At 41.5% G+C, this 27,883-nt stretch overlaps 1 protein-coding gene across 3 annotated transcripts in view; it reads left to right on the top strand.

Annotated features, from left to right (window-relative positions):
• Positions 1 to 27,883, top strand: part of DCLK1 (doublecortin like kinase 1) — a 396,113-nt gene that overhangs the window by 364,641 nt on the left and 3,589 nt on the right. For 2 of the 3 annotated variants that reach the window (XM_077752539.1, XM_077752541.1), the window contains 2 exons: positions 9,667 to 9,780; positions 15,212 to 15,285. In XM_077752539.1, the coding sequence (XP_077608665.1) occupies positions 9,667 to 9,780; positions 15,212 to 15,285 (188 nt within the window). The remainder of the gene's footprint in view (positions 1 to 9,666; positions 9,781 to 15,211; positions 15,286 to 27,883) is intronic. The other variant, XM_077752540.1, reaches the window with a different exon arrangement.

Raw genomic sequence — 27,883 nt, 5'->3', positions numbered from 1 at the left:
CCTCAGCTCCATCCTGAAGGAGGCCGTCCAACAGAGCAATCTCCAGTGGGGTCTGCATATTTGTTCTAAGATAGTTTTGTGAAGGTGAGCAAATCCGTCTATGTATTGGAGGGGACTGGGATGCAACTGGAAACAGCCTTACCCAGATTCCAAACCAAAGGACCCCATCTCCATATATACCCCAACTCAGGGAGGTTCAAGAAACAAAATTAAGAAGAATTTTGGCTGCTGTCTTTGAAAAACTAGGTTGCTTCTTTTCCTAAGGCAGCAGGTACATATCTCAGCGGTAACTTTCAGCCTTCGCAACCTGCTTTGTACACATTTTTACACATGGTCCCACTTTGCCGATAATTAGGCTCTGCCACTCCCTCTAAAACTTGGACTTCTGCTCTCATTTTAGTTTCCCCTCTCAGATTCCCTAAAGACATGTCCTAAAAGCAAGGATAACATTTAAGGAGTTAGCTAGGAGATTGTAAACTAAAAAAATATATACGTAATTCTAATAGACCTTAGATTCTAAGGGAAAAAAATATTGATGTTAGCAAAAACTTTAAAAATTTTGGTAAAAAACCTAAAATGTATGAAGTGACTGCTTGACTTTTGAAATTATATTTATGTAGTGGCTAAATCAGAAAAATGATTATTGTCTCAAAGACATAAATGCAAAAACATACATAAGCTCTCATAACCAGCACTTAGTATTCGCGGGGGTCTCCAAGGGCAACGAAATGAACAAGCAGGCCATCAAAATGAATACGTTAGGAATTTAAAAGGAAGTCCATTTAACAAGGCATTTTGCATTTGGCGATCAAATTATATCTGATTACCGCCGAGGACTCTGCCTTAGGGGGGGAAGGTAATAATAATTATATGAGCCCTGAGGAAGTCATCAGAAAGCATTTCCTGTTCTCTCATTTGTCCTAATTTTCTCTGTTGCTTATACAGTGACCTTTTCACTTGGTGCCCTTGGAATTGAAAAGGCAGTCTCTTATGAAACGGAGAGGAGGGCAACAGAATCGGAAAATCTAGTCAGCAAAAGTCACTTGTTTTAACCCTAACTCTAGGCTCACTTTTTCACTCACTCTGGGTGGAAATCCCACCTTGCCCCTTGGTGTTCTGGGCCTCTGCTCTGTTATCGGAAGAGTCACGAGCAAGGCCTCTCCATGGATTGTTCTAGCAAACCAGATGGGCAATGGCAGCATCAGTGTGTAGCCATGTGTCTAGGAGAGGAATGTGGATTTTTAGGAGCACCGGCTCACCCTCCTATGTAACCTTGGGACAGTCATTTCGCTCCTTTGAACCTGTTTCTGTGTCAGTGAAATAGAGATAACAGAATCCGCCTCTTGGGTTGTTACAAAGATAGAGAAAGAATTAGATATCTGAAGAGTCAGAGGTCAGTCTTCAAGCACTAGTACTGTGTAGGTACTTGATAAATAGTTGGGGGATTTGGGTCTGAGAGAGGAACAACCCTCACTTGTTGTTATGTGCTCATCAAATGCAAATTGTTGGTTTGAAGTTTGATTAAGAAGGAAAACCCCCTCATCAAAAAAATTGCTCCAAGCACTATGTAGGTAATGTGTGCATTATTGACTCTGTTGTGTTCTTCGGTATCCCAGCTATTCCTTACCCTGGCTAAGTAGTTATCTTAGTAGTTTCTAGCAGAGAGCCACAGGATTTAGGCACATAAGAGACTGAAATAGGCATTATACATCTCCATCACTCCAGGGGTGGGGACTAGGTCGAGTCACTTTCCCCCAAGCGACACTTCATGGATAGAAAATGTAGGTTAGTGATAAGCTCATAAACATCATTGGCATTTCTAGAAAAAGATTTCTTATTTGTAAATAGAATTACATTATCACCACTATAATATTCCACATATATTACTATATTTCAAAAAAAAAGTAATGTTTATTTTTGAGAGACAGAGCACAGGTAGGGGAGGGGCAGAGAGAGACAGAGGGAGACACAGAATCTGAAGCAGGCTCCAGGCTCCGAGCTGTCACCGCAGAGCCTGATGCCCAGCTCGAACCCAAGAACCATGAGATCATGACCTCAGCTGAAGTTGGACACTTAACCAACTGAGCCACACTACTATTGCATTTTTATTTTTAAAGTGCTGACCTGCTTTATCCGATGTTATTCTCCTGATACTAGGGTGAAGGTCCATCTCAATGCTACAATATTATGAGTCTGTGTTTTACCACCAGTTATTTTCCTGATTTTATTGATGAGAAAACTAAGCCTCAAAGAAATCTCTAGCATGAAGCTCAGTGGAGTGTCTGGCACAAGGTCTGATGCCTGGATTTTGCCTCTAGAGATTCTGAATCGGTCTACATGGGCATCTGGGAAGGCATCGGGAATTTTAAGAGTTCCTAAGATTCAGAACCTCTGTCCTGGTGGAAAGTGCTGGTTTCAGTAAGTCAAGCGTAGTTATTTACGCAATTCAAGGCCTCTTATCACCTTCCTGGCCTTTAAATTTTATTTTACTGCCTTTATCTCACCTACCTCCTCTTTGAAAAAGATACTACCAAGCCAAGATATCCAAAAAGAATGAAGAAAACAAGGAAGAAGAAAAATCAAGAGCCTGGATAATCTACCAAGATATTCCGTGCTAATTAAAACCAGCTCTCCACACACACAAAAAAATTTACGTGCATTCATCTTGTGCTGGCAGAATTTGTTAGAAATTAAGAGAACCCCTAGTGATACTGTAATAATAAATAAAACCACCTATTTATAGTCATAAATTATGAATGATGACATGGAATCCCACTTTCCATTTAGGCATCTTATCCTGTCCTTTCTCCAAGCTAGATCTTAATTCACTTCACATTTTCTCCTCAAGCGCAGTGTGAATTGTAGACACAGGGGATGCATAGGGCCAAGCTGCGGAGAGTCAAAGGTCCTGGGTGCCATACAGCTGGAGGCAGTTAACAAGAGTCAGGAGGCCAAACCCTGGGATGCCCAATGAAGCTGCTATTGAAGAGTGCTCTAATGTACTTGACGGATCACTTACAACAATATCGGGATATTCTGGTAGTAAGTGGCTCACGACGGCCATGCTTTCTCATAAATTCACAGATACTATCAATAATAGAGTCTGGTAATGAATTGACTGAGAACCAGATCCATGAGTCAAAAACAAAAACCCATGAAGGGAGGAGGGTTTTCTAAAGCATGACTCCTGGAACGGTTTCCCTGAGGAAAGAGGGGAATTTACTCCACTGAGTGACTTCACATCCAAGCCCCCCACACCCCTGCTCACAGCTGCTCCCCAACATCCGCTGGAGAGATGGAGACCGGGAGGCTGGGTCTCCTACCGACAGCTGTGAGAGTTCATTTTCCATTTTGCAAACTAATTTTGTTCTTGTCAGCTGCAATGCTCTGCCAAGTGGTGGATGGGAATTTCTAAATCAAAAACCGCTAACCTCAAACCACAAGCAGCCGTGTCAAACTTCAGAAACTACTCCCAGAACCTACATACCAGAACGTATGGTAATAATACTATAACTATTTGTAACATACTGCCAGGTTTGTCACGTTTTGGAAATTCATAGCACATTTTTGGCACCCAATCTATTCGGAATAACGGCGATAAAGATGTATATATAAAAATGCATGTTTTTAATGGCCCTATTTATTTTATTGATGCGAGACAGTAAGTTAGCTAAATCTCCATCATCAATCCGTATGCCTCAGGTACAGATGAGGTCTCTGCAAAGCCAGTTGTTTATATCTTTTAATCCAATTATGCTCAAAGCCTTCAAAATTGATATAGAAACTGCAGACTTTCAGTTGCTGTGAGGTGTGTGTGTGTGTGTGTGTGTGTGTGCATGTGCACACACACACAAGCACACTCCCTCCCCACTTTCTCTAGCTGAGACACCCTATTTCATTGGGGGAAAAAAAAAGCACCCTGAAATGTTTTAAGATTTATGAAGTCAGAAGCATCTCTGACAACTTGTGAGGGTTGTTTCGGGACTTTCATTGCTTCAGCGTGAACTAATAACCCAAGGGAAGCTGGAAGCTTCACGAGAATTTAAAGCTGGAGGCCTGAACCCCCAGGACCCAACATCTAAAAGAGTTGCTAGAAATCTTGACAGGAGATTAAGACCAGGGCAGAGCCGGGAAATGATAACCAAGTCCATGCTGAGGGTGGTGAGAAGGCAAACTCCGAGCTCGGGAACTGTCAAGGGGAGAAAAGCAGGGAAGGAAATTTCCGGCCACGCTGGTGAGGAAGTGAGGAGATGGCGGGGGTGCGTCACCCTCAGGGGGCCGGGAAGGGGCCGCTCCTGGAGGATCCCTACTGTCTGTTGTCCCTCTAATCACACCCAGCCTGTTAACCACAGCCTGTGCGGATCACAGGGCCACACTGGGACCCTCCGCGACTTGGTGTCGTCCCCTGTCAGCCAGGCCTTCTAGTGCGGCCTGCTCCACATGAGGAGAGCCCGGCCCTAGACACTAGCCATCCAGCCTCTCCTTGACGCAAAAGTCAAGGGCATTCCACGGGGCTCCCTGAAGTGTTCCCTGTTCCTTTTACTGGCCTTCATCCAGATGCCGTCCCAGGCTCCACGGAGGCCTGTCCAGGTATTTTCTTCCGCCTCTAATGCAGTCCTTCTTTCTCCTTGCCATTGCGCCACTTTCATCACGGGATGGATGACCGATGGAATCCTTCCACTTAACTCTAACGGATGCCATGCAGTGTGGTGTCATGGAAAGAGTACTTTCAGACTTGGTTCAGACCCGACTCACCCACTTTCTAGCTCTGCGACCTAGAGCAAATTACTTAACCTTTGCTGAGCCTCAGTTTGCTCACCTTCAAAATGGGACTAACAGTGCCTCTCATGGAGGATAATCTGAGGATTAAAGGGACCGTCTATGTAAATCCCCCACCCAGGGTCACATAGAAGTTAACATTTGTGTTGCCTTCCCCTCCCTGCCTTTCTCTTTTATCTTTGCTCCCTTCCACCTCCAAACAGGCCACACTCCTTCTCTCCTTACTTCTCCTTGCCTCAGAGAAAGAGGTAAACCTGCACCTCCTCAGGGCAAACTGCTTCATTTCCCTTCCATCCCTGCTTCTCACCCTGATTAGCCTTTTCTCCTGTCTTCCAGCTCTGTCTTTCCAGCAGCTTCTGATCCTGAGACTACAAATATGCTCAAGGGTTTTTTGTTGTTTTTTTTTTTTTTNGGGAATTTCTAAATCAAAAACCGCTAACCTCAAACCACAAGCAGCCGTGTCAAACTTCAGAAACTACTCCCAGAACCTACATACCAGAACGTATGGTAATAATACTATAACTATTTGTAACATACTGCCAGGTTTGTCACGTTTTGGAAATTCATAGCACATTTTTGGCACCCAATCTATTCGGAATAACGGCGATAAAGATGTATATATAAAAATGCATGTTTTTAATGGCCCTATTTATTTTATTGATGCGAGACAGTAAGTTAGCTAAATCTCCATCATCAATCCGTATGCCTCAGGTACAGATGAGGTCTCTGCAAAGCCAGTTGTTTATATCTTTTAATCCAATTATGCTCAAAGCCTTCAAAATTGATATAGAAACTGCAGACTTTCAGTTGCTGTGAGGTGTGTGTGTGTGTGTGTGTGTGTGTGCATGTGCACACACACACAAGCACACTCCCTCCCCACTTTCTCTAGCTGAGACACCCTATTTCATTGGGGGAAAAAAAAAGCACCCTGAAATGTTTTAAGATTTATGAAGTCAGAAGCATCTCTGACAACTTGTGAGGGTTGTTTCGGGACTTTCATTGCTTCAGCGTGAACTAATAACCCAAGGGAAGCTGGAAGCTTCACGAGAATTTAAAGCTGGAGGCCTGAACCCCCAGGACCCAACATCTAAAAGAGTTGCTAGAAATCTTGACAGGAGATTAAGACCAGGGCAGAGCCGGGAAATGATAACCAAGTCCATGCTGAGGGTGGTGAGAAGGCAAACTCCGAGCTCGGGAACTGTCAAGGGGAGAAAAGCAGGGAAGGAAATTTCCGGCCACGCTGGTGAGGAAGTGAGGAGATGGCGGGGGTGCGTCACCCTCAGGGGGCCGGGAAGGGGCCGCTCCTGGAGGATCCCTACTGTCTGTTGTCCCTCTAATCACACCCAGCCTGTTAACCACAGCCTGTGCGGATCACAGGGCCACACTGGGACCCTCCGCGACTTGGTGTCGTCCCCTGTCAGCCAGGCCTTCTAGTGCGGCCTGCTCCACATGAGGAGAGCCCGGCCCTAGACACTAGCCATCCAGCCTCTCCTTGACGCAAAAGTCAAGGGCATTCCACGGGGCTCCCTGAAGTGTTCCCTGTTCCTTTTACTGGCCTTCATCCAGATGCCGTCCCAGGCTCCACGGAGGCCTGTCCAGGTATTTTCTTCCGCCTCTAATGCAGTCCTTCTTTCTCCTTGCCATTGCGCCACTTTCATCACGGGATGGATGACCGATGGAATCCTTCCACTTAACTCTAACGGATGCCATGCAGTGTGGTGTCATGGAAAGAGTACTTTCAGACTTGGTTCAGACCCGACTCACCCACTTTCTAGCTCTGCGACCTAGAGCAAATTACTTAACCTTTGCTGAGCCTCAGTTTGCTCACCTTCAAAATGGGACTAACAGTGCCTCTCATGGAGGATAATCTGAGGATTAAAGGGACCGTCTATGTAAATCCCCCACCCAGGGTCACATAGAAGTTAACATTTGTGTTGCCTTCCCCTCCCTGCCTTTCTCTTTTATCTTTGCTCCCTTCCACCTCCAAACAGGCCACACTCCTTCTCTCCTTACTTCTCCTTGCCTCAGAGAAAGAGGTAAACCTGCACCTCCTCAGGGCAAACTGCTTCATTTCCCTTCCATCCCTGCTTCTCACCCTGATTAGCCTTTTCTCCTGTCTTCCAGCTCTGTCTTTCCAGCAGCTTCTGATCCTGAGACTACAAATATGCTCAAGGGTTTTTTGTTGTTTTTTTTTTTTTTTTGGTCCTAAAGAGAAAAACCTTCCTTCAGCCTACTTCCCGATTATATTTTTCAAATTTGCTTATAATCTAAAATGCATACAGATCACTTTGACTGAGCTAGCCTGGAAATCTATTAAGAGATGATTACACGTACATGTATAATCTTGGGGGGAACCCTTCTGTCAGGCTGCTCCCTTCCACTCAGACAGATCCCCAACCTGTGCCAGATACATGACACTAATACATGACACTAACCATTTCATCCCTCATCAAATGTTTAAATGCTTCCAAAATTCTAACTTAGATTCGGAGCCCTTGTGTTTCCTCTACCGTTAAAATGTGTTTTTTGTACACCGTTGAATTCACCTTATGTTTAAAGCTCTGGGTGGCATAATTCTAAATCTTTCTGAGTAAAGAGCAATTAGTCCTCTATACTACCTACCCTTTTATTAAAACATTGCTTTTATTCCTAAAGGAGATTAAGACTTCCATTTCCGGATATTTCTCATAGTCATTTGTGGCCAGTCTGTGTGTGTGTGTGTTTTGAATTATTTTTCAGCTTTCTCCATCATTATTCTCCCACATACTCTTAACTAGAGATAAACTGCTTAACTCATTGTTTGGCAAACACGCCTTGAGGTTTTCCACCCACTCACATCTGTACACCAAAACATCGATTTCCTCCTCTCTACCCATCAATTGCTTCCCATCGTTAAGGACCAGGCTGGAGCCCACATTCCTCTTGAAGTCTTCTCTGTTCACAACTGAAAATACGTCCTCTCTCCTCTGAACACCTTCTGTGTTTCTAGCTGAGCCATGAGGCTACAGTCTCATGACAGCTCTTTCTTATTTCTTGGTCTGCTTTATTATTGGACATTGTGTGCGCCTACTTTGTCTCTCAGCCCACAAGGTTTTGGTGGGCAGAGATCATATTTCTCCCACCCCTTGCCATCCGAGGCATAGCCCTGGACAGAGGAAGTGCTTCATAGGCCCCTGTTTCTGTTCCCTCCCCAAGTATTATCCCACTGTTACCCCAATTGAAGGTCAGTTTCTGACTCTTTTCACAATATGGATTTTTTTAAACTTTTTGAACTTACTCTGCAATCACTACAAAGCATCTTTCCTCCAGATTTGATTTCTGATACAACTTAATAAGCATAATAATGGTTCCTTCTTCTAGCCATTAATCAGTCCAAGAATATCATAAATTGGCTATCCACTGTGAGCAGGGAACTGAACCAAGTGCTAACATAAGAGACGATAGAAAATATGGAAAATGTGGTACAAAAGGGACAAGGGTTCAGAATTGATTACATATCATATATATAACTATAAACTCTCTCTGTGTGTGTTAGTTACATATGTAAGTTCTATACATACAAAATCACCTAACGTCAAAAGAATGTAGATAGTGCAAATATATATGATGATAAAGCATTAAGAGTTTACGGAAGAACCATTATAATGAATTATGCTTGGTAGGGGAAAAATGTTTTGGAACAGGTGATGGGGACCCATGTTTTGAAGAAAAAGAGAGGCCATAGGAACAAAGCCCATGCCTATTTTGCTGACCATCCCCCCGCCCCCCGCCATAGTGCCACTGTAGGCACTCACTTACTACTGAATAAATGAATAACCCAATACCGAAAGCAGGAGAGACTAGGTTATGTAAAAGAGCAAGCATGTTATGCTAGGGAAGCAGCAATTTATTTTCCTGGGTGGAGCCAAGAAATAACATGCAAAATGATGGAAAGGAAAGAGAGAAGGAAATGATGAATGGCATTGAAGTCTTGCCAGGCATTTTGGTTTTAATAGATAGTAACAAACACTTTATTATCCATTCATTCATATATTCCACAAATATGTAGTAAGCATCTACCATGCGCCAAAGCACTATGCTGAGATCCGAGGGTTCTGTAGTGAGCAAAACACAGTCTCTGTGTTCAAGGATTGGGCAGCCTTCTCAACATGAGCTAGTAAGTGGTGGCACATACTTATGGCTCTGGTTATTGTTACCCTAACAGTATTTAGCAAAGGGGAGCAATCTGTCTAGCCTCCATCATAGACAGCTCCAGCAGAGAGCAGAAGCCTTCGTTAAAATGAGCTCCAATGTGAAGTGTGTCAAAATAACAGATGATTTGAAGGCAGTAAGGAGGATTTAAAACTCAAGGAAGAACTTTTTGCCTGGAAGGTTGTCTGGGATTATGGAATGGTCGATTGAGTAGCTGTGGAACCAGCCTGAGTTTATTTATGGGCCCTTGCATGAGTCCAAGACTGTCAGTTTCCTCATTTTGGGGCCTGAATGATGGGCTAAAAGGATAAGTTCAGACAAAAAAGAAGAGGAAGATGTTTACATTGATTTTTTTTTTTTTTGGTTGTTCAGATTTAACTCGGTCTTTGACGTATGTCCCTAGAGTCACGGTTGAAATCAATTTTATTAGAAACTAAAAACAGAAACAAAAACTTTGATTTAGGGACAGAATGACACAGCAAATTAATTTTAGGGCAGATGTGGAAACGAATGAGACCTCCAAGCAGCACTTCCAACAACCATGTTTAATGAGAAGACGTTGGTTAGTTTATTTCTGAAATCTTATAAATTCTAAGATCATCGCCCGCGACTAGAAGTTCTTGGCCTCATTTTCCATTTATCTCATTGTTTCTGCTTTTTCTTCATTTTTCATTTCTTTTTTTTTTTTTCTTCCAGGATGACGGCCTCCCAGAAAATGAACATCAGCTGTCAGTAGCTGGAAAGATAAAGAAGCATTTCAACACAGGCCCCAAGCCGAATAGCACAGCAGCCGGAGTTTCTGTCATAGCAGTAAGCATCTGAAATATCCACCTATAACTTTTAAAAGCAATCCACCTCAGAGACAGGCATTCCTCAGGAGACTCCACCCAGAGACAGCAGAGTGGGTCATTTCTTTAGACAGCTCGACCATTTAACGCACCAGGGGAGGTTTGGGGCTTATATATATTATGTGTTTTTGCCGAACATTTCCCTAGGAGTCACATCATTATCCAACACCTCCAGGGTGTCTTGCAGTATGTATTAATTTCATGATTTATTTTCTAAAGCAGAAAACCTCCCCCACAGTGGAGTATGTGCCAATGCAAACTTTGGGGCTCTGAGAAAAAGAGTTCATAGTGTCTTATTGCCAGGATCTAGAGGGAGAAGGAAGCCAAGAGAGACATCACTGCAGAGAGAGATGGGAACACTATAGATCTTTGTACAAGACCCAAATGAAAGCCAAAACATAGCAGAAGGCTTGCACAGTACGATTTTCAGGGAAACTGAATTGCCGTGAACACCCAAAGAAATAACGGTGTCATGCTCCTTAGAAATTTCTGTTTTTAAAGTTGAAAGTCTTTTACCATGTACCATTTTATTGATGTGGCTGCACAAGAATTTTTTCTTTCTGTTCTATACATGCAGACATACACTTTATGCAATTTGATAGCAGCTCTAGGCAAAGATTAAATTGGGCAGAGAAATAATGAAACCTCATACTTCCTGGTGTCATATTCTGGAGTAAATATATTCAAGTCCCAGATTACTTGAGTTTTTAATAATTTCCTCCTTTTTCAGAATATGTAAATTTTAACAGCATATTCAATGTGAAATCACTTGAGCTGTTTTTCTTTTCTAAACAAAGAACTTACACACTACAATGTCGAATTTTAAAAAGCATATATGCTACTAAAGAGTACCTTATTGCTCATGAAGAGTACTGAATGCTTTACCACTTCTTCAGGTATCTTTATTTCCTTTCTCTTTTTCTTTTTTGGTTGTACTAGAGCTCAGATAAACTAAAGATAGATAAGTGATATACTCAAAACAATCATTCCCAGATCCGGGTTTCTAAATATTCTATATGAGCTTCCAGAATTTGCAGATGGCACAAATGTATGCATACACTTTCTTGTACTGTTTGCATTTCATGTTTTTTTATTGAACCCTTTCAACAGCGAGTTGCGTGTGAGTAACTGTCTCACGAGCCCACTCACAGTGCTAAATACAATGCAGAATCTTTCAGATGCTTCTCAGTGCTGCCAAGAGTTGAAAATTCCAAGTTATTCTTCTTGCCCTCTCTCTCGAGTTCGTTCTAAGGAAATTCAGTGTAGAAGTACATTGTCCTTCATGTCTTTATAGATGTCGGTGTTCTTTGTTATCAGCTAATACTGAGTAATTTTTTAAAGTAACGGTCTCATGGCGATTCTCCACTAAACCAGACCTTCTATACTCTGTTTTCATCATTCATTCAAGATATAAGTCTATTCCAAAACATTCGACTCCACAACTTTCTTTTGGAATGGACTGCCAGCACGCTTGTCCATGAAAAGGACTGGTTTTCTGCTCCTGCTGAGGGCTTATGGCTGCTAGAAAGGGTGCTTCTCCACCTCTGTCACTTTGTTTTTTGTTTTTGTTTTTCTTGGTCTTTTATTTTAATTAGTCTTTGGTTAAGTTTGCCTTGGTTGCTCAATAATGGTTTGTTCACAGTATTCTGGGAGTCTTATAATGACTGAGGGCAGGAACTTCAGGGCAATTTTCCAATGGATAGACAACACAGATTTGAGGAGAAATCCTACTTTAATCAAATTGGGATAAATTCTGAAACCGAATCCATCTGAGTTTATTAAAACTTTATCTAAGTAGATCTCAAAAATCTCTAACCTAGTATTTGAAGAGCAAGGCCTATGGATTTCTTTTCCCCCTAAATATCATGATTGGACCATTCTGAATACCATTCCGTATCAGTTTCTCAGTTCATCACTAACATGTTTCTATGGAAACGCTACAAACTAGTAATATACTTATAAGTTGTAAAACGGACTGTGTATGGCTGAGTGTGCACATTAGCTGTGTGCTTATTGAATCTTCTCTATTCACTATGCATCTAAAAAAAATCATCAACTTGACTCAGACTTAAAATAATTAGCTATGTGGAGAAATATCTGGGAAAGTGCCTTGTCCACTCTAAAGCACAATTCACGTGTTCATCAGTATCGTTAATATTGCAAGCACGAGAGAGAACCTAACTGTGAATTTCAGGCATTGTTTGAGGAGAACCGGGCCTTCCATGACATATGCATTTATGTGCCCACTCCGGAGTGCTTCTCTCTCATAAATGTCCACACCCTCCACTAGAACGTGGGGCAGGTCACCAGTGACAGGGCGGGGCTGGGGATGAGAAATTGGCCAGTTTGGCTCCCTTTGTGGTTACCTTTCAGAATAGCATTGGATAAGTCATTTATACTCCACAGAAGTTTTCCCGTTCTTAAAGGGCAAAGACAAAGTTTCAGGGGACCATCACACGATAAAGGAGCCCTGGCATTAAATAATACAGTTGACCCTTGATCAACATGAGTTTGAGCTGCATGGGTTCAGTTAGACGTGGATGTTTTTAAATAAATACATACAGGACTGTAAGTGTATTTTCTCTTATGATTTTCTTAATGACATGTTCTTTTCTCCAGTTTACTTTATTTACACAGTACGTAATACATACATAAAATATGTGTTAATATCTTGTTTATGTGATCAGTAAGGCTTCCAGTCTACAGTAGGCTTTTAGTAGTTAGATTTGGGGGACTCAAAGTTATACATGGATTTTTGATGTGCTGGGGGTCAGCATCCCTAACCTTCTCATTGTTCAAGAGTCAACTGTATTCCAATTCAAACTAAGGTATAATTGCAAAGGAATGATACTCTGCTCTGAGGCAGACTGTAAGTGGGAGATAGGAGGAGTATCCTTCATAAATGGTACATCCTACAAACATCACTCAACAATTTAATAATGTTCTATAATTACTAATTCACCTACATGAAAGATTTCTATAATTAATATAATATAATGGCTTCTAATGATAGATAAGAAAACCTGATTGCAGCATACATTTCGTTGAGATGGAGTTTTTTCCCATGGACGTGTATGTTCTCCCCAGAGGCTATAAAATAATGTATTTTAATTTTAAACTGCCTTTATGTGACTGATTGTTTGGAAATTATACACACCCTTTAAAATGAAAAAAAAAAAAGGTATTTAGTATCAGCCAGCTTATATTTTCAGGAAATCAACAATTAAATCATTAATCTTTAACCGGCACTCCTCTTTCCTTAGTTAGAAATCTAACTACCCACTGGAGAGCAGCAATGCTTATAAAGGAATTCATGACACTTTTTCTTTCCCAGAGTGACAAAGGAAAAAGAGCATCCTGTCATAACAAACAGAGTCTAGTCTCAGATGTAATTTATGACATGAGCGTGGTTTAACATACGCTCGTGGTTCTGAACCTCAGTGTTTTTTGTTCCTGTTGTCATTTTTTTTTCTTCTCTGCTTCCCACCCCTACATTATTAAGACCAAAGAAAGGACAAATGATAACTTTATATTAAGGTTGCAAGAGGTCCTCAAGTTGGCCAGGAGAGTAATTACCAGCTGGAGGCTCATGGGGATCATCCGGCCCTTCTAAAAGGAGAAAGGGTGTTCTGACATTGAGGTCAAGTGACGTGATTAGGTGGAAACCCATTGCTATCCTTGTAAATGCAGCGCTTTGCCTTCTCAGAAAGATTCTATTGTCCCTTTACTACCTTTCCCAGTAGTTGGCGGATTAAAACACACACACAGACACACACAGACACACACACACACACACACAACAGAGAAAGGGAAACAAAAGGTTATTAAAATGCAATTTACAGACATAAAATGGAATTAGAGATGACATTTTAACGGTGGACTTCTTGGGAGCTGAGGGAGGGAGGGAGGCGTTATTAGATTTGCTCAGCGTGATGAAGAACCGATGACTAAGATGTCAGTTCCAATTTATTTTTCCTCATTTAATTCTGTTTATTATTTTAACCGATAATTTTCCTGATGCTTTAAAGTTCTTCCTTTGCATTTTGCTCATGCAAATAGAGCATTTCAGTCTAATTGAACAAATCCATACTAATCAGTGTGCAAATAATTGTGATTCTGGGAAGCCGAGTTGTACAGCGAGAGCCGGTGGCATAGCGCCTTCCCGTGTGTGTCCTCTTATGGGACACTTGGCCTGTAGATGGCAACAGAGGACTAGTTACCAAAGTAGCCAACTCTGTGGACTGCAACAGAAGTGCAGGACTTCATTTGGCTCCCTAACGGCAAGGATACTTGGATTCTTTTTTTTTTCCCCTAAATGAAACGAAATGCACATTTTCTAAAGATTAAAATCTCACGTTGCTGTTCCGTGAACACTGAAATAGCCTAGTTTATAATCAGGACACCGAATCCTCCAAGCAGGTTTTAGTTTAAACGTCTGGTGTCCCGGCACGTTTTTGCAATGCCTTTGTGAATTCAGAAGTAGAAACTGTCAGCTCAGCGCCAGCACCACACGTGAAAGCACTCACGGGCATCTCTAAAGAAAGGTGTGCGTGTTGCATCCTCTCGCAGGCAGAATGGGCGAGTGGGCGTACGATGATTATTGCTTTCAAATTTGGGGGTTGAACCTTTTACTCCTAGGTAGCCAAAGCCTAACATCTTATTCCAGGACGAACAACTTTGAGAACTTATCCTGCCTTCTATTTACTGTACCTTTTGTTAATCTTAAGCTCTTGACTGTACATATGCATTTTTAATATACAGTGGAAACAATTTTTCATTTTATTTTATTTTCTATATTTTCATAGAGAAAACTTACTGTTTTATATTATATCTTTTTCATTCAGAAATGTAATTAAGATTCACCTTTAAGAGTAGCTCTGCTTTCAAAGATTAACTCTTAAAGAGAGAAATCCAAATTGCTGTGATTTGTGAGGGTTCTTGTCATCTTTTATTTCATATTTATGAAGCCCTCAAATTTAAGCCTTATGGGGTAAGATGGGGAGGAGGGGGTCCAATCTGCTTTCTCTTAGGTGGCTAAAACTGATTTCAGTACGTTGTATCATTGTATAGCTTTTTCCATTCTATGGCATATGAAGAGGTGTTTATATCTTTTGAAACTGAGAGGACATTATTAAATGTGCATTCAAAACCTTGTCTGACAAATTAGATCTATTCTAACAAATTGGCTTCCTAGATATTCATGAGGGATTAGTGCTTTTTTTCTTGCCTTTTTATTTTCGATGTGCAGATTTAGGATACTAGCTAGTTACCCTGCAGAAGAGGCCTCGTAACTATATATAAATATTTAGTCAATGAAGAACGGCTTGGTCTGGAGTCGTAATTCTTTAGCACAATGTCGATCCACTGAGTTGCCCCCATTTCTCTCTGCTCAGCTGGACCACGGGTTTACCATCAAGAGATCAGGGTCTTTGGACTACTACCAACAACCAGGAATGTATTGGATAAGGTATGAGATGGTGCAGCTCAACAGTCAGTGTTTCCATGGCAACGTGCTGGCAGTCTCCATTAACCAGTTCCTTCAGTGGATAAACATGCTTTTGATTTGTTATCCAGTCCATATGCTGCTTTATCAGTTTCATTTTAATCTTGATTGAGATGCCACACCCCCTCATTCCTTTTTTTCACCCATTATTCACACTGACATTTGCCAGCTTTCTTTCCATTGCACATGCTCAGTATCAATTTTCCTTACAGTTAAAAGGACAGTATATTTAGTGTTAATGCCAAAGCCTTTTCCTGATGTTGCTAATTAAAACAATGATTTCTGGTGCTCTTCTGTCCCTTAACAAATGGAAGAACAATAGTGCCTTAGTGTACGTTCTATAGAAGTATATACTGTCATTTTAAAGTCATCAAGCCCAACCTTGACCTTATTAGATGGATGAAACAATGCATTTACACGTTAGTAGTAGAAGCTTCTCCAAGTACAATGAGCTATAGAATGCATTGTGTGTGTCAGTAAGCTTGTGTTTTCAAATTCTCCACCTTTTTGTTTTGTTTTGTTTTGTTTTGTTTTCATTTTATTGTTACCTCTCTCCCCCGGAAATCCCTTTATGTACTAGCTATTGCATGAATTTCTTTTTCAATATTTTGTAACTGTCAGATTACTTAGCTGGCTTATCTGCAAGAGCAAAGGGACTGTGTATGGGAGGTATCAATTTTTTTTTTTAACTGGGTTAAAAATTCTATCCAATCATTTTATATTCGAGTCAATTGCCCTGGCATTTCCTTCAAGGGGCATTGTTTGTGTCTCTTTAAGTTATCCACAGGCAGGATGGTTTTTGATGATTTGGAAAATTTACTCTGAGAAGTCCCAGGGAACTTTTCTCCTCCATCTCAATGTTTCTGAAATGATCTCCAGGTAAAGCTCCACATCTTAGTGTCTGCTAAGAAAAATCCAAGGGTTTTGGTATTTGTTTCCTTCAAGTGATGGAGTCTATCTGCAGTAATGTGGCTACCTGATGTTTTTTAATGGATTAGACTATAAAATTTTACAAAACAAGAAATATATGTGTATATATTTATATACATACATATATATACACACACACACACAATATAATTTTAACCCCTAATTAATCATTCCTAATTTTTACTTCTATACTCAAAACAAAGGACTTAAGGAAACAGTAAAGGACACACTCCGACAAACTATCCAATATACTAAACCATGATAATTCCTAAGTCTGTTTAAAGCAAGAAAACACCTAAACTTAAATGAAATATTTTAAAATCAGTTTTACATAGAAGGTCATTTGTATCTTCTAGACTGATATGCATGCAGGAATTGCACACAACCTTTTTATTTACATAAGTAAATTAACTTTATATGTATAGAAAGAACTTTGTTTTACTTTTAACCTTTTTGGGAGGGATTAATCAGGATTTACCTTTATGTAGACTCTTCTTTTTGACTTTTTAATAGAAAAACGGTCTCTCTGTCTTTTACTTTTTGCTGAAGGATAATCTGCTTTCAGAAGGGTGTAGATATCACGAATTCTCATGAACTGAGCACGCCTCTGTAAGGGCCCCCAGACTGGGCACAGAACATTTCTAGCACCTCTGGAGATTACCCCCCACCTCAGGGCCCTTCCAAGAGGGTCATGTAGCCCCAAGGGTAAACACTGACCTGGATTCTATCCACGTTAATTAGCTCTGCCTGGGTTTGTACTTTATATAAATGGAAGCACTCCATGCTCTACTCTTTTTTTAATTGTAGGCCTCCTAACCTCAGGCATAGTAACCAAATATATATGAATAAAGTCAATATACAATTAAAAATAAGCATCAAATGAGTCTAATTACACTTGTGCATATTGGAATAACAAAAATTGCACATATAAATTAATATGATTTCAAAAAGAAAACTCGAGGAGATTACGCTGCTAGATTTGTGAGATTAAGGGTGGGAGCAAAATGCCAAGTAAACACAATAATTAATAAACGTAGCCAAGTATAAAAAGGCCATTTGACTAAAATCCTAGTGATGGTTCCCATCAGCAGACAAAATGACACATCCCTGAATAATGGGCAGGAGCAGATGGGAGATAATCTCTTTTTTCTTCCACACATAAACCGCTCTGTTTTCCAGCTGGAGGCAGTAACAACAATGTTTAGAGTTAATGCTGGAGTAAACAGCACACCCAGTATGTAAAGTCAAATTGGAGAAACGAGGCTAAAAACTCATCGGCATATATGCTTAATTAGGAAGTTTTATAATGCCATTTAGCCTCAGAACGAACACACTCTCCTCACTGATTGCAAATGCTTGCCTTTTATCTCCACAGAAGTGGGAGCATTTGTCTAACCACGGTGGCAGCCAACTTCCAACATAAACAATCATTACAGGCAAACATCCCCGCTCCCAATTGTTGTGTTTACAAGTGCTCGTGGCTGTTTTCACTTCTCCGAGCAGAACACTTGCGAGTTGGGGTTGCTTTTTGTCAAGCAGCTCACATCAGGGCATAGGCTGGAAAAAGCATCTCTTTGGGGTGCCCAGAATTGTCACATCCCTCGTAATAGGCTTTTTGGTGACGGTAGGGAAATGGTGGGGGTCCGGGTCCTCTTTCTCTCCTTCATTCTCTTGCCTCCTAACGGAGAGCTAGCTACTTCCAAGCCTTAACCAGGAGAGCCGTGTCCTGCTAGGCTCGCTTTTCCAGGCGTCCTTGGTCCTGTCACCTTGAGTCCAGAGGGGACACTCCCCGAGGAATGAGCTGTCTGGGCCCTTCCACTCTCTCGTGGCCTTACGGCAAGCCACTGGAAAACACTTATTACATCTTCCCCTCCTGAAAATGCGTCCTTATCCAAGGGGGTTGTGGTCACACACATCCTGTGACTCTCTCAAGTGAAGCTGTCGCTGTGGCGGGTGCTATGGCCAACAGCACATGGAGAAGAATCCTGCATCTTCCGCACGCAGAACAAGGCAACAGCCAGAACGTTGGTAACCCGATTAAACAAAACAAATATCCAAACAAGACATAAGCTAAAAATGCTAAAAGAGATAAAAGGCAGAGGTGAGCTAAGGCAAAAGGCTGGTTGAGTTCCCAGGCATGACGTGACTAAAATGTGCATATTGGATTCAAGCGCCATCCTGAAACAGTGAGTAATGAGGCAGAGCGGTGGCAGCCGCGTGCAGTCTTTGCAAGGCTATTTAATGCTGTCATGCTCGCCTGTTAAAAGGAATGGGGTCAGTTAAATGCATCTTGCTTGGTGTAGGTTTGAAAGAAGAGTTCCCATGAAAGCCAGGGAGGAACCCCAGTGTGGTGTCAGAAGGGCTCCCGCGCCAGCCTCTGCCAGCAGCCAAACGCCCGCAGCAAGTTCCATGCATTGCAGGTTGTTGCGCTGCGAGTTGCCTTCTGGCCTTGCTCCTTCGCAGTGGAGAAAGCGCTCCCCGAGCACTGGCCGAAGGGGAGCAGGTGCCTCTGTCCAGCAAGGGATTAACCACCCTATTCTGCACCAGTCCCGAGAATCTCTCTGTAACTGAGGGTTTAACACACAGAAGAGGCATAGATTCAAACGTCAAAACCACCCAAGCTGTGATTGCAGAGGAAGGGATCAGGGAAGTAAGAGGTTTGGATTTGCAACCTTGATGTTAAACCTTGATGTTAAACCTTGATGTTAAAAAGTGAAGCCAAGAGGCTCAAAAGATGGGCAGTACTGTAGGCTCCTGAATGGTATTGAAACAGGGGAAGAGTGAGACGTAAATGTTATTTCACCAAGTCCAACGGGGTGCTCACTGTTTGAGACTTTGTCTTTTTATTTTCAGAGGCCCCTGAAGAGAGGATGGCCACAATATCTATCTGTCTTTTAAAAATATGAAAGTACTTAGTATTGAAATGAGAAGTTGCCATGGCATTCCAAGACTTACTGATTGGGTATAAGGTCAAGTGAGATTTTAAACTTCTCCTGACAGCCTCCGTCATTCAGTATTGATCGAAAATATCATATTTATTTTTGACCCTGCTTCAGAATCTCTTTTCCTCTTTTTGAGTTAAAAAAAAAAAATACTACACTCTCCTACGTATTTATTCCTGCCATCCTTTGACTCCAGATGTTCCGCAGTGATGTTTGCTGATGTGATATAGATTTTATTGGGTGTAAGTATGTAGAAAGAATAGTCATGAAGAACTTAATCCATAAGTATTGACATACTGTTCTATTAAGAAGGAGTGTAAATGTCCATCTGCTGAAGCCAGATAATTCTCAAATACACGTGAGCCAGATGACACTTTGAGAAACCAAAAAGCGCTGAAAATTCAGATGAAACGAACTTGGTTAAAGATTGGCAGCACAACGTGTGGAGAGTTTATGACTTTGCTGTTGGGAAGGCCTGGTTTGGGATCCAGCCCATTTTACTTCCCGCAGTGCGACCTTAGTTAGGCACATTACATGTTTTCCTCTGATTTTCAATTTCCCTATCTATAAACACGTGAAGAGTATTACCAACCTCCCAAATCTGTGGCCAAGATTGAATAAGTTACCTATGCTAACGTGCCTTCACAGACTCCCGCCCAAAGGAGAACTCAGAAAAGATTTCTTCATCATAGGGTCCCCCTCACTTCCAGGAGAAAATCTTCCACTCGACACAACAAACAGATCTGCCTGAGAAACCAATCTCACTGCAGATCAAGGCATTTGTTATTAAAGTAGAAGCAGAAGCAATTTTTTATGCTCTGATTGGGATAAACTGCGGAGTAACTTACATTATTCATGAGCGTTTGTGGCATTAAGCAGTACTTAAAGTAGTCTATTGCCAAAAATCCTCATGAAGTATAAGTTTTAAATGTTACCTTCTAAGCCAGAGATTGGCAAACTTCAGTCAGTGGGCCAAGTCTAGCCCACTGCCTGTTTTTGTAAAGAAAGTCTTATTGGAAGAAAGTCTTATACATTCATTTATAAATTGCCTATGGCTGTGTTTGTCATACAGTGGTAGAGTCGAGTAGTTGGGTCAAAGAATTGGATGGCCTGCAGAGTCTGAAATATTAACTCTTTCTTTGGCTTTTCCATAAAAGATTGTTTCACTCTTATTCTAGGGGAAAAAATGTTTCTAATTAAAAGATACCATCTGGTGGGGTTGTTAAAAAATGTATCTCTACCACCTACTGGCATGTCTGGCACGTATTAGGCCCTCAATTAATGTTTGTTAAATCAGTGATTAATGATTGAACTGTATAATAGAGTTATCATTAATATAGAGAAAACTTAATTTTGAGTATAAACATGTTTTTGAAGGATTTGGAGTATATACAGCTTGGACACTCCAGTTACTTATCAGTTGCTGTAAGACAGCATTCCATTTATAGCAACCCGAGAGTAAGTCCTGAGTAAAGCTAAAAAGCTGTCTTGTAGTGAAAAGAGTTCCCCCTCACTTACCTGCTTAGTAAATTCTACATTTCCATAGATTTTCTTAAGGTTAAGTTTGGCTGTGGTTATTCTTTGGTTCACTAGTATGAGGAAAGGAAAAAAAGATGGCAGCTCAGTTTAGCTTCTATTATGAGAAAATCAGGGTCTGTAAGGCAGGCGGAGCCCATGAATTTTGTCCTCTAGAAGCCTGAGCTCAGCAAGTGGCTATAATTTTAACCCTCTGGTGAGAGGCCATCAGAAACCCATTCTAAAGAGCAAGGACAATTTGGGATTCCATTAAGAAGAGATCATAGGAGGCGCCTGTGTTTAAAAAAAGTGGTGGAGCAGCTCTGCCTGGGGGCAAGAAGGAAATAACATTTAAGAGTCACACCTACGAAGTAGCTTAGTAGACTGCTAGGTTTCATTGCATGAGGCAGCCTTCTGCTATTTTAATAGTCTTCACGTCAGGGAAGTACTGTGTTACGTCCAGATATGGGCAATGTCTGGCAAGACCCCCCATGGATATTAAAGCGAAACAAAACAGAATCGTAATAAGCATGACAGTAAATGAGACGAGGAAGGTGAGTATCTCAATCGATTTGCCAGTTTAGTTTTACTAGCGAGCCAAACATTTCCAAAGTGGCAAGCAAATCGTAACTCAGTCCCTGCAGAGTGAGGGCGAGCAAGGGGAAGGGTTCCTGAGATTAATGCCCCAACAGCTGCATCCTCAGTTTAGTCTCCTTGGTAGTATGAATAATGGATGGGCTAAAAGGCAAAATGCACAATAATGTTCTTTTATTAATGAAATGAAGCCTCCCTGTGATGGCTAGCAATAAATTAAGAAAAGCAAAAACGGAAAAGCAGTCAACGTTTGCCTCTGAAAAATGCAGTTACTTAAATCCAATAATTACTGCCATGACACAAAACATTGCCTCACAACTTAAATGAGGTGCATCTCTTGCAAGTCCTGCCCATAATGCAGAACAGAATTATCTTTGATCCATAGACTGCAAAGCCTATTGTTTGCTAAGAGAAAAATATAACCCATTAGAGTAGATTGATGGTGGTATTAAGCATATTCATAGTATTTCATAGGTGAAAGTTTCCCTCGGGATCATGCACTGTACCTCCCCTTCCATCTATGGACTGAGAAATTGGGCCTCAGAAACATGTCCAAGGACACATAATTGGCTGAGCTAGGACAAAAAGCTAGCCCTCCTGACTTACCCCAATTGCTGCTTCCAAGGGGATTAAGCTAAAGCCACCAGAAAAGACAAACATTACAGAGGTGCGGGCGATGCAGACTGGCAAAAACGAAGCTAATGTTCTAGTTCATATCCTTGATTCATTGCGGACCTTCCTCCTCCACGCTGTATTTTCCCTGCAACGTTGCATAGACATGCTAGATGGATATGTCCTCTGTTTTTATGCTGATTTCCAAACGTAACGTCAAAAATAAAGATTTAAAATATCCAAGCGCTATGAGGAGGATAGTGTTGTTCCATTGTAACAGAAGAGGCCAGTGACCGAATTCATTAGGTCTATCTGTTGTTGGAAGATATTCCCTCAGTATTAGGTGAGCGCTGTCTTTTATTCGTGCACGGTTGGTCTTGCACCAGGCACCAAAATGTGATGGATGTTAATTTCTCTAAGATTTCCAACTACTGTGTGTGTAGCCACCTGAATTGCTAGGGTAGTCGGCATAATTTTACCATTTCTTAGTTTTCACACTTGATCCAGCAGCTCCTAAGGACACCATGGTAACCAAGAACTTACAGTCTGAGGTAGTGTTTCTTCTGTGTAAAACAGGTTTATATTAGTTTCTCCTTATCATTTTACTTGGTCATCTATTTGTACTCTTTACTAGTATCCCCCAGTATGCTATTATTTAACTGTAACTCAGTACATGGGATAGCGGTTGTTATTTGGTACATATTTTACGTAACTAGATTAGAGCTTCATATTTGGTTACTACTGGTCAGCCCAGAATCTCAAGAGATTTCTGGCTCACCTCTAACCTGTGGTAATTAGCACCAAAATGTGATAATGCAGGCTTCAGATTCTCTTATGAGTTCTTAACAAAGTGCTAACTTACTGAGGAGACACTTGGGAATTCTACTGCAAGCCCGTTCGTGTCGGCTCTAACAAACCTACAAACTGTGAGCAAAATAATTAATAGAATGATAAATCTGTTAGGAAGTCTTAAGTTTTACTGGAATGTCAAGGCTATATATACCTAAGGACAAACTTCCCTTGTAAAGATAGGCATATAGGAGTGACCCTATTTGCTTGATCTTGGGAATTTTAGTAATTGATAAAGAGGAAAGCAGCCTTTCAGCAATGGTTAAATGGGCCCAGAATTTAAATTTGTGATGCAGCACTTCAGAGGAAGAAATGATATTTTGAATGCTTTTCGGGGAGAGAGAAACTATCAGTTGGATTGTAAATATATTTTGTAGCAACACCTTTTTAAAATTATGGAATAGCACATTGTTCTGTTATCTTGCTGATTTCATTTGTTTTGAACTACAAATGGATGCTACAGAATTCAAATATGTACAGTGTAAAATTTGAGCTGTACATACTCTATATTTTTAAGTTTGTTTATTTATTTTGAGTGAGAGTGAGTAGAGGAGGGACAGAGAGAGGGAGAGAGGGAGTTCCCCAAGCAAGCTCTTCGCTGAGCCTGATACTGGACTCAATCTCATGAACCCATCTCACGAACCATGAGATCATGACCTGGGCTGAATTCAAAAGTCAAACACTTAACTGATTGTGCCACCCAGGCACCCCAGACTATACATACTTTAGAGGCAAGTTCATTTTAGAGCCACAATTAAAATTCTAAGGCTATGATAGAGGACAGTGCTTGTTGAGTAGATAATTATAGGAGTAGAAGAGAATATTAACTTTATGTGACTTAACCATTTGATCACATATGTCATATCCTTAAATATTAACTTGTGATACTTTTAAGTTCTTACTTGTTTGTATTATAGAGTTGCTTTGGGTTCCATCTTTTGTTATTCAGAAAGTACATAATCATCTAAAATAGTTTAATCCCATATTAGTTGAGAAATATTTAATATGTCTCTAATACGTCTGCCAGGCATTCTGGAAAATGCAAGGAAGTTTCAGATTCTACCATCGAGATTTGAGTTTGAGGAAATCTCAGAACACAGATAAATTTGAGTGGACAGGAAGGAGGAGAAGTACTTTCAGATAGGGGAGCACCTTGAGACAAGCTATAGGGCAAGAATGATTGAAGCATAAAGCATACTCAGAGACACATCAGTTAGGACTTCTTTGACTGCAGGTGACTAACACCCAAACCAAACTGGCTTAAGCAAAAAGGAAATTTATTATTTCATCTAATCTGAAAGGTTCCAGGGTTGGGTCTGGCTTCAGTGATGGATGGATTCAGCACTCAGTCATGGCTTAGTGTCTTTGCATCCCTCCATCGTGCCTCCCTGTGTTGCCTGTAGACTGGACCTTCACATGGTACTAGGAAGCCCACCCTCATTCCACAACTGGGATTCATTTTAAATGTGACTTTCCAGGGAAAATCTCCTTGTGTCCCGTTAACTGGATTGGGTACCCATGCTGAATGAATTGTGGATATTGGGCAATGCGGGACGCTCATGCTTGCTCCTGAGTCACAAGCCCATCCTTGCCCTACTCTCAAAGATGGGACTATGATCATCTTCACTGGAACCACACAGTATAAGAACAGGGCATGTCAAACGGGAGACTGAGGCATGATTATCTGTAAATAGAGTAAATGGAAGCTGTGCAAGAAAATCAAGGGTCCGCCAATGGAGAACAGTAAGTCTGCAGGCCATTTTGAGTAATTACAAGAACGAGACACTGGAAGTTTTTCCTATAAACACATTGTGAGTGTTAGGACAAGGAGTTGGGCTTTATGAGGAATTACAAATAAATCGGACCTGGGGATAATTGACCTGTCAGCTATGTGCAGGATGGACTAGCGGCTGGGTGCTTAGGAGGGAAATAATGTGACCTCTGTTGTACTTTCCCATATTTCAAAAGCTGCAATGTTTGCAGAGTATCCATTGTGTGCTGTGAACTGTGGAGAACACAGAGAGGATGCCCAAGACTTGATCTTGCCCTCCAAAGAGTCTACAGTGTGGCAGGGAAGACAGTGAGTTAGAGGCAATTGTGATGGAGGCAGAGTGCACCGCGCTAGCAATACCAGGCTTCGTGGAACACGGAGGAGGAGGATGTTAAAATAAACCACAGTCATGGGGCTGGAAGCAGAGCGAGCAGGAAGCCAGGGAAGAGAGGCCTACAGACAGTGACCTCCTCTGGAGCATCTTTGAGAGCAAGTTGTTTGGGAACCCCGATCATTCGTTGTGTAAAGGGCATGGGTGGGGAGGACACTGCCTTTCTCTCATCAGATACAAGCCTCTAGGGGTTTACGGGCCCAGAATGGGATTGTACACACAGCGGACACAGGCTTGCTGTCCCTGAAAGAGAGGGCTTCCCAGGCTAATCAGCGTGGGAAAGCCCTGGTTTTTAGCCCTTTGATGCTGCTTGTGGTCAGTGCCTCCTCCCTAGCTCATTCTGGTGGGAAACAAAGAAAGAGTGAGCTACTGGCACGTGGTAGCTCCATTTTATTCTGTTTCAACAGACTTCAGAGTAAATGGGAAGAGATTTCTTGGCCTTCTGCTGGAGGAGAACTGAGTTCTGTTCCTAGTTAGCAATGCAATTCAGGCATCTCCACGTGCCTGGGCTTCAGTTTCCCTGCTTATAAAGGCAAAACATTGGACAACGACTGCTTTATAAATTCTCTTTCAATTCTAAGAGTCTATGAATCCAACAGAAGCAACCATCACACCCTTATTCCATGAAACAGGATCATGATATGATAGATTTCCAGAAAGAACCTCTCTGAAGCTCCTGGTTAGTGGCACAACTAAAAAGCATGGGAGCTTTTGAGCACCAGGGTTCATCTACTGGGGCGAACATTTAGAAGGTGGCTCACTAGAGAAAGTGGCAGGAGTGGAAAGAACTGACTTGTTTTCAAGGGGCCAAGGCAAGGGTTCTCCAGGCAGAAGGATGCGTAAGAGAGAGAATATGGTTGCCCTTATAAGGACCTGGAGAAACACAAGTGAAAATAAGGGCGATGGGCTCATCCAAGCACGGGCCAACATTGAGTGCCACCAGCCTCTGCATAAACTGACTTGCAGGGTTTATGGAGAAATGGCCCATTTCAGTGACTGCAGCTGAGAGCGGGACTTGGAGTCATTGAGTAGATGATCGGGAGATGGAATAAATATGGAGAAGGTGCCAATGAAAAGAAGAAGGGAGAGTGCCCTGAGATAAGCTCTGATGGGAGCTTGGTTTTGAATGTGTTCCTCTGACCTGCAGTTACTTAACTTTAAAACTGCAAAGGGGAAAAAAACCACCTTCGTTCCAGAGCATCTCAGCCGATTAAAAAGCACTTGCACATCTTACCTAGAGCAATTCTGGGCGAGCAGGGAGGGATTATTACTGTTCCTTACTTACCTGAGAACGGAGTAAATAGTTCACACAGCCAGTAATAGATAGAGCAGGACTCAAAACTCCTGACTACAATCCCAATGTGTTTTTGTCCCCACACGAAAGTCTCAGTCCACCAGGCAGTATGTAGTCTGATGCCAATGACTTTTTCTTTCTCAAGAAGGTAGAAATAGAAATATTTTTTATGAGCAAGAGGAGAGTTTACATTACTCTTGGATTAACTACAGAATGGTTTTTATGTAAGTCAGACTAAATAGAAGTCTATTTTTTTTACAAACATTCAACTCTACACAAACAGAACATTTTCAGTTTGCTTTGAAAGCAAAATACCATGTGTCATAGCTTTACCATGTTTTAAATAAAGTTAGGAATTTGAGTTTATGATGCTGAAACTATCATAAAATCGGTGGGTTGAAGACCAAGAACCACGTGTCCTTAAAAATTCTACAAGTAGAGGAATCAAAGGTAGACGTTTCAACAAACCAGTTATTGAATCATTGTGTTCACAGTCTAGTGAAATGAGGAGTGAATTATTCAGGTTTATCTTCCTCATTGGTTTGTAACACTGCTCTCCAGTGTGTGGATAGTTTTTAAAGCAGAGCAGTTCGGCCTAACAAAGCCATTTACTATACTGGTTCCTACACACTAGCACTCTTTTGCTCTTTATTACTTCATTTTGGAACTTTGATTGCCCTATTTTAGATCTAAGATTGCTCTAATGCTGTACTGCAATTGTATGAGGGGCTTAGTTTTCACTTTGTTCTCAGAACCAGGCTGGCTATAAATTTATCTGTGTGCTTTGAAGAAGCTAACAGTAAATTTTCAAGAGGAAAAAATGGTGGTATATATCCCTACAGAGGAAAAGTAATCTCTTAAAAGCAGAATAACCTCCAGGCTACATCCTTTTAAAGAGAGACTTTCAAACCAGGACGCCTTCGACTTTTATATGTCGTCTATATTTTTCTTCAGGCTTTGTACCTACTCTTCTGCTCTCTGTGTAAGGTTTCTCTGTAATGACCCCGCTCCTCCACACACCCTTTAAATCTGTAATGAAGTCATGCCGTTCCCAACTCTGATGTCATGATAACTTCCAGAGCTGCGGCTGGGTAGCACATCCTGGAGATCATCTGAGGTTTCATCAGGAAAATGAGGCATAGAGACCCAGAGTTGGAATACCTACAAAATTGAATCTCTGTTTCATAAATTACCACATCCCACGGATGAAAATGAACTTTGTAAAGTTTAAATCCATGGGAGGGTTTCCATTTGGTTTAATTGCATTCAAAGCAGTTTTCAATTTCAGGCATCGGTTTCATTAAAATTAAACCAGGCCTTCCCAGAGACTCAGCCACACTCCCTCATCAACAGATAATAAGATAATTTAGAATGAGGAGGTGCTAAAATAACAGGATGAGCTCGTGGCTCTGTTTCCATGTCTGACAACTTCATCACCTTTCATCTTTATTATACAGCCGCCCTGAGCAGAATGTTGATGAATGAGGCACGCCTGGTGCCCTCACTTGTCAGACACATGGGCCGGGGGGCTCTCTAGCCTGCCTGGGAGCTGCCAAGGGGAATAGATGTGGAGCTAGGGGAAGGCTGGGGACGAGGTTGAACCCACGACATCATCCATCCTGCCTGTGCCTCCTGCCGTCATGACCAGGTGCTCTAAGGAGCTG

The sequence above is a fragment of the Crocuta crocuta genome, unplaced genomic scaffold (assembly GCF_008692635.1).
Source record: "Crocuta crocuta isolate KB4526 unplaced genomic scaffold, BGI_CrCroc_1.0 scaffold190, whole genome shotgun sequence".
NCBI classification, from domain to species: Eukaryota; Metazoa; Chordata; class Mammalia; order Carnivora; family Hyaenidae; genus Crocuta; species Crocuta crocuta.
This window is presented reverse-complemented; position numbering and strand designations above follow the sequence as displayed.